We start from the raw sequence: 11,667 nt of genomic DNA on the forward strand, positions 1-11,667 counted from the left end.
CACCATCACCTCTGTCTGAAAAACACATTGCTCAAAATGTTAATTAGGCTAACAATGCCAGTTATGCTAATGTGGCTAAAAGTGCTAGCATTGAGATCAGCATCATCAACTCTCTCTGAAAAACACATTGCTCAAAATGCTAATAATGCTAACTATGCTAGTTATGCTAATGTGGCTAAAAGTGCTAGCTTAGGGATCAGTATCATCAACTGACTCAGAAAAAGACATTGCTCCATTGGTGAGAGCTATATGTCATCACATGATTCAAAAATTCCACGTTTTTCAAAATGGCGGCTTTTCTGTTGATTTTATCTCCATAGCAACCCTTTAATGATTTGGTTGCCTCGGGAAGACGAACATTTCGACTTCAGTTTCAGACTAATCTTTTTGTGTGTGAAATACACGATTTTCGGCCCATTAATTTGATGTCATCCTCTTCGGGGGGTGACGTTGACTGTGGTCAACGTGGTTCATGTCTCATAAAAACAAGTTGCTTCTCACTGAGATCTTTTCATTGGGGTGGGGTGTAGAGCCACACCATCACAGCTGCGCAAAGAGGCTCGGTGCCAACTAGCGGTCGGAGGCTTAACCCTTATGCTATTCTAAGATGACCCCACCCTTACATTGACCTCTTCTCCCTACCATGACAAAGGTTGATAAAGGTGGAAAGATTTCATGTAATCCATGGACACCAGTGAAGATCACAAATCATTGAAGAAAAAAGGTTCAGAGCACTATGTAGTGGGTCTAGATGACCCAACTCCCAATGTTAAAGTGCCTAGGATAGCACAAGGGTTACATGGAAAACAAGAGTTAAACGCTGCAGGGCGCTCATAAATAATTAAATAATTATCAGCCTGACAGCATTTAAAATCGATACAAATATCGCCGAATCTCCACCAGTCTTACTGCTTTTGGGAAGAAACTGTTCCTCAGTCTTGTGGTCCTGCTCTTGATGCTCTGTCACTACCTGCCTGAGAAGAGCAGGGAGAACAGAGGGTGCAAGGGCTGACTGGGGTCTTTCAGGATGCAGGAGGCTCGTTTCCTGCATCCAGTTTTGTAGATCTCAGTGGTGAACTGCAGGTGAAACCACAGTCCTCTGCACAGTTTTAGCCAGCCGTTGCAGAGATTTTCTCTCTGCCACAGAACAGTTGCCGTGCCACACAGTGATGGAGGAGGTCAGGACACTCTCCACTACGCACATATTGGTGGTCAGGACTGAGATTCTAATCACAGCACGCTTGAGCCTAATAAGGAAATAGAGGCGCTGATGTGCCTTCTTCACCAGGCAGGATGGGTTGGTGCTCCAGGTGAGGTCGTTGGAGATGTGCACACCCAAATACCTGAGGCTAAAAACCACTTCCACCTCAGCCCCACCGATGTAAAGAGGAGGAGGAGGAGCATGACTGTCCTTCCTGAAGTCCACGATCATCTCCTTGGTCTTCTTCACATTGATGCAGAGGTTGTTGTCTCTGCACCAGCCCTCCTAATGCTCCACCTCCTCCCTGTAGTTGGACTCATCGTTGTTGGTGATTCGTCGAAGTATAGATGTGTTATCTACAAACTTCACAATCAGACTGCTGGAGTGACTTGCTGTGAAGTCATGCGTGAGCAAGGTGAACAGGACGGGGCTTAGCACAGAGCCCTGTGGGAGGCCCGTGCTGAGGGTGATCGGGGGGGGGGGGGGGGTCACAGATCTTCACAGACTATGGTCTTTCAGGAAGTCCAAGACCTAGTTGCAAAGAGTGAAGCACAGTCCTATGTGTGCAGTTTATGGATGAGGGTATTTGGGATGATTATGTTGAAGGCTGATGTGAACTCCACAAAGGGCAGGCAAACACACGAGTTCTTATTCTCTAGGTGGGTGAGTGTTGTGTGGACCACTAGTGACATCTTGTGTGAATCGGTTTGACCTGTATGCATATTGGTGCAGGTCCTTGGTAACACCAATGGATTCTGTGATGTGGGTCATGAACAGTTTTTCAAAACATTTTATGACCATCGGAGCTAGGATCACTGGCCAATAGTCCGTCAGACCTGTCACTGAGGATGTTTTGGAGTTTGGGATGATCGTTACGGTCTTCAGGCAGGTAGGGAACACTGCCTGCTTCAGGGGGGTGTTGAAAATGTCTGTTAGCACCTCTGTGAACTGGTGTCTGTCAGGACCCGTCCAGTGATGTTGTCAGGTCCAGAAGCTTTGTGAAGATTGATTCTCTGGATGGTCTTCCTCACTTCTCCACTCTTCAGGGTTGGAGTCCTCAAAGCTCAAAGCAGCGCTACAAAAGGTTGAGTGCGTCTTGTAGAAAGGGGTCTTCGGAACAACTCTGGTGTTGTAGTCTGTGATGCACTTAATGCCCTTCCACATACTACGGGGATTATTGGACGTAAAATGTTGCTGGATCCTCTGAGGGTATGCTTGGCCCTGTTCACCCCAGCGTGCAGATCCCTTCTCACTACTCTGAGTGCTACCTGGTCACCAAACTGGAAAGGAGCATTCCTGTTTTTCAGTAGAGACTACACTTCTGCGTTCAGCCAGGGTTTCTGGTTGGGATAGTACGTTACAGTCATGGTGCAGGTGAAGTTCTCCATGCACTTCCTGATGTACCTGAGGACACCTGATGTATAATCCTCCAGGTGCTCCTCCACCTAGTGCAAAGCTGCCTTCTGAAGACCTGCCAGTCTGTGTCTTGGTTAGCTGGGGCAGTCTCATTGGGCTACACTGTGATGGTCCTCTGTGTTGGTGCCTGGCGTCTGGGGAAAGGGCAGTAAACAGGAACCAGCACGATTGCGATGTGGTCGGAGAAGCCCAAATGAGGATGGGGACAGCTCTGTGTGCATCTTTTTTGTTGATGTGGACACAGTCCAGAGTGTTATTTCCCATGCTGGTGGAACTTGAACAAAGTGTCTGTCAGGTTTACATGGTTTAAGTCTCCTGCAACCACGTAAAATGCCTCCGGGTGCTTATGCTGGAGCGAGCTGATATTGTTGTGGAGCTCTGGCAGTGTGTCGTTAGCATAAGCATTAGCATTATGCTAATGCTAATGCATTAGAAGGGATGGTGTTCTGTACCTACACAAAAAACCCTTTTTGGATGGATATTAACAAAATGCCTTCTGTTAGGGGAAAAAAAACACCTTTGGTGTTTAAGTTACATTCAAATTTTTAACCCAGGCTTTGGTCACTGGTTCAAATGGGCCTGTGGGGGAAAAATCCATCCAAAAACATTTTGAGAATTGCTGTTTTCTTTCAGAATGGGGTAACTGTGTACGTCTTCCTGATTTTTCTTCCAAGGAGTTTGGGAATGAAAAATATCTAGGGGTTTCTGTGCACCCACATTTTTAACATGTTGTACAGGGGTTTGCAAACTGGGAGACGTCTGTTTTGCCACAATCAGACATATATTTTTGAAACTGTGAACCCTGGAACTTCTGTTTTTCAGGTATTTGGAGCTGCCCCCTTGGGCCAATATTGTTTAAAAACAGGAGAAAATTCACATGAGAGCCCCTCATGGGGTGCTTAATAAGTTCACCAAATTTTAGATTGCTTGTTTGCCTGGTTAGATAGTTAGCTTTAGCATCATGCTAGCAACAAACAACAAAGTTATTTTGCATCAGGGGGATGAATGATACAACATAGTCAAAGATGGGCTTTATTGGCCAAAGGGAAGCATTTTTAATCTTGATTTCACACTTGAATTGGAGTAGGCCGAAACAAGGGTACAGGGGGCTACAGGAACAATGCTTTGACCTGGGGGGCTGAAACTTCTTTCATTACATCAGGCTGTTACCCTAATGCACCATCCAGAGTTTGGAGTCTCTTGCGTAAACTGGGCCACCAAGGGAGACGCAAACATTTACAATAAGCTCATCCTAGATTTTCCTGATGAGGTGTTTTCTTTAATTTCTCAGATCTGCTTAGAGTGAGAACTACCAAACTTACCAGTAATGGTTAAAACCTTGTACTTAGCTACTGTACAAAGTGTGATGCTCCTACGATCACATTTCCCCTCACAAGACCCCAAAAGGTGTTGTTTCAGGACTAGGCCTCAAGCCTCACTTTTTTACCTTTGACATTTGAGTAGAAATTGCCAGGTTATCCTGGCTTTAAAAATGACATAATTTGTTTCAACTAAGTATATCTGTTTGACAATACAAATATTGTCACTTTCCAAAAGTAATTTCAATATTTGTAATCATAAAATATGATATTGAAAAAGTACACACTTTGTCAGGAAAATGTCCCCATTAGTCCAACGTCACACACTGCTATACCCACTCTGACCACTAGGATGTCATGGTGAAACACACCTTGTCATGAAAAGTCATCTCCAGGGGACCGATTTTACTTTGCAAAAAAAACAGCACTAGGCATATCAGGAGGCTTTTTTCTATTGATTCCAATGCTTGTGCCTGTGGGGACCGAGCTTCGGTCCCCACGGAAAAAATTGGTACCCACGAGGTGGGTGAAATTTCAGGTCCCGGATCCCACAAGGGTAGAAATACAAACGCACACACACACACACACACACACACACACACACACACACACACACACACACACACACACACACACACACACACACACACAACACACCCTTTAAACACCACTCAGGAGGCTCTGTTCATTGATGCCTCGCCTTCACCCTCTTTCTAACTCTTTTCAGTTCCCTTATTCCATCCACGTTGACCCCGATTGGCATCTGCATCTGGCTATGGACCAGCAATATTAGTAAATGTACCATACAAAACTTTGAAGCACTGCCATATAATGACTCCATAATCAACAAAAAAATTAAAGGACCGCCATATATTGATGGTACTGGGCAGTTGAGAGGTGAAATGAAAAGCTGCAACTGACCTGGTTCTGTGGCAGTGGGGGCTGGCTTTGAGCATCAGGTGCCTGGCCCTGGCCCTGGCTGTCATTGCCCCCCACTGGAGAGCCACGCGTGGTGGCCGTCATGCTCGCCACGGGGCAGATCTTGGCAATCTTGGCCTCTTAGGGAGCGCTGGCCAGGAGGGAAATCACAGCCACCTCAGCTGTAGAGCAGAGGGAAGAGTGCCCGAACACACAAGAGGGGGACAAAAGCACCTGGAGATCTGGATGTGTTGCTGAGACCATTGCATAACCTGGAACAGGGGAGAAGAACCAAAAGTCATAAAAAGGATGGGCACTTAGGCTACACAAATATGTTAAATGGATTTCAAATTAAAAGCGGCTGGCCTTCACCTAACAAACAATTAGGGACAAATCTGGGAGTCCTAATATTGAGATTATTTAAATTAGTGACTATTAAAAGATTGTAGTACCAGATGTTTTGTTTCTTTGAACTAAAATTCCTAATCTTATATTCAAAGAAGCAAAAAGTCACAAATAATGCAGGAGAATGTTCTTATATATAAAAACATTTCTGTTCCCTAAAATCATGACACAAATAGCACCTGAACCGACTTTATTTTTTTTAGGAATAAATAAAAGCATTAAGAATCAACATAATTAAACATAGTTTTTAAAGCCATTCTAAAACCTCAGCTAAAAGAAAAGAACACGTATCTGTTCTACACGTACACGTTTATTTTCTCTTTAGAAAATCTACCTCAAAAATTAAACTGATAGTTCTGTTTACTATTTGCTTCTTTACAACTTTGAAATCAGTACTTCTTCTATTTTAGGACAACAAAATATTTGTAAAATGTTATGATTAAATTTTGAAGCCAGCGAGGGAGAAAAAAAAAGAAACTACTACAGTAAAATCCAACGTTAACCATGTTGGTTGCAAAAGTTTATTTACAGCCCATCTAATTTGTTTTGTTTACTCAGTATTTGTACACTAATTCAGTGGAATGCTATAGAACCTTCAGTTCATTACAAGATAAGTTGTATCGTAATTTGCCAAAACACAAAACTACATATTTAAAGTGTGATTTACTTAAGATTGTCAATCTTTAATCATCAGAGAAAACAAAGTGAGGAAATAAAAAATATCTGATATTTCACAGGAAGAGATCATTACACATAATCAGATTGCCAAACCGAGGAAGCATTAAACCTATTCCCGTATTTTTACACAATATTACGGGGAAGCAAGCATGATCATCACAATATTTATACTGGAAGCAACAAAAAATATGATTGATGGTATGGCTGCACGATTATTTTATCATCAATACTGCGATGGCGATATAACTTGCGATAAATGGGCTCCATCTGATTGGTCAAATGCATAAAGGGATTAATTCAATTCATTAAATAGATCAAGTTGCCATGTTGGCTTGTTTTAGCACGTTTAAGGTTTATCATTTATTGCGATTTTCGCCGACTTTTACAATATGCGTCTTGGACAGCTTCAAATCGAGATAACGATAAATTTGTGATTATTTGTTCAGGCCTACTAGATAGTATAACACACTGTATTTTGATCCAGTACGGTTAAGTGTAATATTTGGTCATACCATTTATTTTCCTAAATTCCACAAGATATGCTCAGCATTTCATGATGGAGTCACAATTGTTTTTTAAACTAAATATACATTTTAACCTAAATGTTGGGTGGTAGTAAATTGGCAACAGCTTTTAGTTAGGAACTCTCTTCTTACCACAAGCCAATCATCTCGCCATGGCGGTGTAACGATTAATCGATAAATTGATTTACGTTCCTACGATTCAATCAGATCGATTTGTCTGAGGCAATTTGTTAATCGAGTCGACCTAAACAAATATAAAATCATTTCAAAATAAAATAAATCAATTGTAATCGAAATTTGGAAAATTTCATTTGGATTGAGGTACTGTAGGTTTATTATACAATGCAAAAATGACCAGGTATCATCACAGCGGACAACACACTTGTGATGACAGCAAAAACCTACGAGCCATCATTACAGGTTAATGTGTGGAAACACTGACTTTTACAAAGACGTGACCATACAGTGTGGTAGAATGTTCTCTTTAGATTAATTTGATGTGGAAAAACAACAGTGGGCTACACTTTATAGGAAACTAAAATGTAAATGGATTTGCTATTTGGATTTCTTGTTTACTTGTTTGCACACATATTTAATTTACACTTTATTATCTAGCAAGAAATACAAGAAATCTGGAATACTTCACCTGCACTGTCCATTACCAGGTATTTATGTCCGAGTTACACTGTGCCAAGTTTTGGCTAAATATGTCCTGGATCCATTTTAGGCCAGTGAATCAATTTGTTCAAAATGAACCAAAATACTACAATTTATGATATGAATCGAACCGTTATTAAAATGAATTGATACTCCTCTATTCTTGTACATTAGACAGAAAACTTTAAACTGTATACCATTAAGACAAGCTTCTGCTACACTGGTTTTCAAGTATATTTCAAATGGTTTAAAGCCAAATGTTATTTGATCCAGCACAAACTGCAATACTTTGTCATGTATTTAAAGGTCAATTTGCAGGTCCACAATAATCCCAATTTTTTGCATTACTTTGTAGTCTAGATGTGCTCTAATCAAATAATAAAATAGTCAACCATGCTTGTCATCAAGCAGTTAAATAAAGGTGGTATGGTATATGAAAATGCTAAATATTCTGAAACGGTTTCCCTTTTGAAACAGAGCTCTGACACCCTTGTGCAATAACAAAGTTGTAGAGTGAGGTCGTGTCTGGCATTGATGAAAAATATGTGATACGATTTATGTCAACCCAGGAAACCAAACTGACAGAAGAGACCTTGAAATTCATAAGCACTACAAGAAAATATCGCAAAAGGCAAAAGAATAAAATAATGTAGAAATCATTTCCAAATAAATAAAGCCGGCACACCATTCTCATCCTCCATATTACATTTAGAAAAGAAAATTAGGTACCACTACCTTTTACACCCACAAAAATGACATTGCCATGTTGTAAATCACGAATGCAGCAGCGATTTTTCAAGTTTCTTCAATATAATGACGTCAGAAAGGGGCAATAATATAGGCTTTTGTGCTATCATCTCAAGTCGGTAAAGCCATGATCATTGTATCGATTCATCAGTCGTGCAACAACAAAAGATTTACCCTTGAGTTTCTCTGGTACAATATACTCCACATTCGCCCGGTGTCATGCCATACAAGCACATAGGCTTACCATAAACAGCTGATTATTTAGGCAGTAAACGCCTGCTACAGCTAGCTGCGGAACGCAACGTTTAGGTTAGCCTGCAAAGCGATCCGCCCAGACGGCGGAGCAGTCAAGGCCTTGTCGTCCAAAGCTCACTGACTGCGCTGACATACGAACGAAGGCCTCGAATATTCACTCGGGCCTGGCAACATATTTATCCTGCAAATGTGGCCGACATATTTTGACGAGCGAGAATAAACAACTCAATCGCTTCATTATAATAACGGAAATTCAAATTACCCCAGTTTAGCCAGCGTTCTTGCTGATCAACAATGTGACAACGCCATTTGCAACGACCAGCGGTCGTGCTAACAACGACCAGTGTAAACTACTACTAGCCGCTAGCTTGCGAGTAGGTGAATGTCGAAAAAAATACGTTCCGTTCAGAGACTTGATAATATTATTCGACCTCTTATTATAGTGTAGTTTTAAAATGCAAACGGATACAAATTCGTTACTTTGAAACCATTTCCGGAAAGTTAACTAGCTATCCCGGTGTATATGATAGTTTCAAGGGAGTCGTCTATTTGCTGAAATGTAGCTGCCTGGTCTAAGTCACGTATTCCGTAAGTTGTAACTTAGCTGAAGCACAACAAAAATACATTTTCGGGAAACCAAACTATAAATCGTAAATTTAATAGCAGCCTATTTTTTTATATTGGTTTTGAAAAGCAATGTTTGAAAATGTTTCGGGGCTGACTTGGCGGTATCGACGTGTTTAGAACTTGTAAACATTAGATGTTAAAAGGAAATGTTCCTTTTCAGTTTATAGTCAGTATCGAAGGTCTTTTGCAGATTGCTAGCAGCACTAGCTTGCTTTCAGTAAATCTATCGGCTTGACCTAACAAGAATACATTTGCGGTGTTATCGCGTTGACATTTACGTAGATTTTAAGGCAATGATTAAAATCTAAGTCAACAACTGACAAGACACGAGTAACACCAAATACAGTATTGTTACCGTGTATACAACACGGCTAACATAAGGCTAGCTAACAATCACCAGTCAGCATAGTGAGCTAGTTAGCTAACAACTCACCAGGAATTTGATATGACTTCCCCCCTATTCATGGGCTACGTCCAGCCTTCAGCGATGGTGGTGTCGTCGTCTATTACATAAACGTGTCCTTATAACGGCGACAGCTTTGCAGGACACAAACCTGCAACTGGAAAGACCTCGATCCTACGCTTTCGTCTGTTTCTGTGTGTTTTTCCTGCGTCACCGGCGCGGTAACAGCCCCCTTACTCTATCTGGTCCAGTTTCTGAGGCTTGTCACTTCGGTCCCACAGCAGTCACTTACAACTTGAATCAGCTCAACATGGCGGAAGCGCAGTCGGACAGAAATGCAGCTCAGTAAAACAGGTTGGACGAGTGTGTGAACTCCAACAAGCCAGTGGCACACATGAGTTTGCTTGCACCACAACGCAGAACGCATATGCTAACACACAACAGCCGCTGAATGGAACGGGCTTAAAATCCTTCTCAAATCGAGCGAACGGATCCGATTCCGGCGATCCGAATCGCAGTTTAACTTTTACCAGGCGAAAATGTAAAGGAACAACTTGACGCACTTTAAAACATCGCCTCCTACCGCACCGGGTGGTCCTAAATAAAGCCAAGTACAACAATAACATGCAGAGAAATCAGAGATTTGTGATTAAAAAAAGTCTAATTAATATCCTATTATTTTTAAACACCAAATAAAATAGTTATTTAAGTGATAAAAAAGAGTGAATAGAAGAAAAAACCTTATTGATATCCAATCTCAATCTATTTTATGCATACATTAAACATATAACCATTATTCACATAAACATAAAATTATTAAAGAAAAACATGTACGTAATTAATATTATATCATAGTACACCTTACAATTGTTTATTCACATACAAATAGTCAATAGCAATTTACATTTCTTTTGTTAATCCTTTTTATATAATGCCAGGAATTGTGAATTTCACAAAAAAATGTTTTTGTAAAAAATGTGTTTATAAGTTTTTTATTATTTACACAGGAAACAGGAGAGGGCAACTAAAAAGCTTTAATTAATGCCTTACCCAGTGTAAAATAACATTTAATTAAAAATAAACTTTAACAGGAAAGTCATTCAGATTATTTTTATCTACTAAAGTTGGATTTGTAATTTAATTGTAAATTTAATATCTGATATCTGCAGTTATCCCCTTTCTAAATATGCTTTTTAAAATATAAAAATAGCTTTCCATGTTGTTAAAAGTTAGAAGAAAATACTTTAAATAAATGTAAAGATTAAAATGATTAGTTATCTCACAAACAGTGTTGTGACTTTCTCAACCAATAATGTACCAACTATCTGTAGTTGTACAAGTTATAGACTCTTTATTTTGATTCCGAAATTTAAAAAATATTACGTAATTTAAGTTGGTTTCAGTCCTCAAATATTGGTCTGTTGTATAGGATAGAGTTCAATTTCTTTGTGCATTTATTGTGTGTGAATGGTTTTAATTGACTCTGGGGACATAACTAATTTTTTTTTTCTTAAACTGACAGACGGTCATATTAACTGAACTGCAAAATCCAGGGCTTGCACTTAATTTTTCATCAATTTATATTTTTTCATGCCAAACAAACGTGCCTTCTTTTGTGGAGCTTACGTTTGTATTGTGTAACCTGACCTCTGGGCTTCAACCACATCTGCACCATCAGCAGAGAATCAAAGAAGCTGAACAAACTGACAAAAAAAGGCCACTTCTGTTCTTTAGATGAGCCTAAAACCCCTTAAAATCATAAACAAAGAAGAACATAGTACGCACAACATAATGCGGAAAACTGACCATCCCCTGCAGAAGTGTCTTAAGTCAGAGGCTTCTTCATTTCACTGCACTGCAGATCCACACAGAGGATTATGTAGCATCACAATTTTTTTTTAATATCCCTGTGCTACTTTTCATTCATTACAAAAGACAAAGGTATTAGAATGACATTTTCTCATTCCTGACTTCACTGATTTTTGGTCCACTTGCAGTTGTGCAAAGAAGTCAAAGTTGTTGACAGTAAAATACATACAATAGTAAAGTTTTAACTCTTAATTTGCAAGGTGCTCTAACCCAAGGGTGCCCAAAGTGGGGCCCGCGGGCCAAATTTGGCCCACCAAAGGTTGTCTTTTGGCCCATCAAGCCTGTAGAGGCCACAGAGTGTTTAGTTAAAACCCCTTAACCTGTTCCATTCATTCATGGAGCGACGACGGCAGCAGCAAACGGATAAGAGGCATTTTAAAAAATATGGGAGGAGGATTATTTTTCTCTAGAAATCTCTTCTCAGGCTGTTTGTCTTTTTTGTCAACAGTCCGTGGCTGTACTTAAAGAGTACAACACACGCCGGCCCTACGACACTAAGCACGCAATTTTATCCAAACACAAAGGTGAGGCACAAAAGACAAATTCTAGGGAGTTCCAATCTAAACTTCTATCACAGCAAGCCACCCTCATGATGCCCTCGGCATCACAGGACAGCACCTCATTGGCTAGCTACGAAAGTTCAGTGTT

The 11,667-nt window shown here is 40.3% G+C and overlaps 1 protein-coding gene across 7 annotated transcripts in view; it reads right to left on the reverse strand.

The window, feature by feature from the left end:
* The window catches only part of usp9x (ubiquitin specific peptidase 9, X-linked), a 54,892-nt gene extending 45,221 nt beyond the window's left edge, over window positions 1-9,671 (reverse strand). For 3 of the 7 annotated variants that reach the window (XM_023950531.1, XM_023950525.1, XM_023950524.1), the window contains exons 1-2: window positions 9,181-9,670; window positions 4,858-5,126 (exon numbers count right to left, since the gene is read on the reverse strand). In XM_023950531.1, coding sequence (XP_023806299.1) covers window positions 4,858-4,959 — 102 coding nt within the window. In that variant the 5' untranslated portion in view covers window positions 4,960-5,126; window positions 9,181-9,670. Of the gene's footprint in view, window positions 1-4,857; window positions 5,127-9,180 lie in introns of all 7 variants that reach the window. The other 4 variants (XM_023950530.1, XM_023950529.1, XM_023950527.1 and 1 more) reach the window with 2 other exon arrangements.
* Between the last annotated feature and the right edge of the window lie 1,996 nt (window positions 9,672-11,667).

This window comes from Oryzias latipes, chromosome 21, assembly GCF_002234675.1.
Source record: "Oryzias latipes chromosome 21, ASM223467v1".
Lineage (NCBI taxonomy): Eukaryota > Metazoa > Chordata > Actinopteri > Beloniformes > Adrianichthyidae > Oryzias > Oryzias latipes.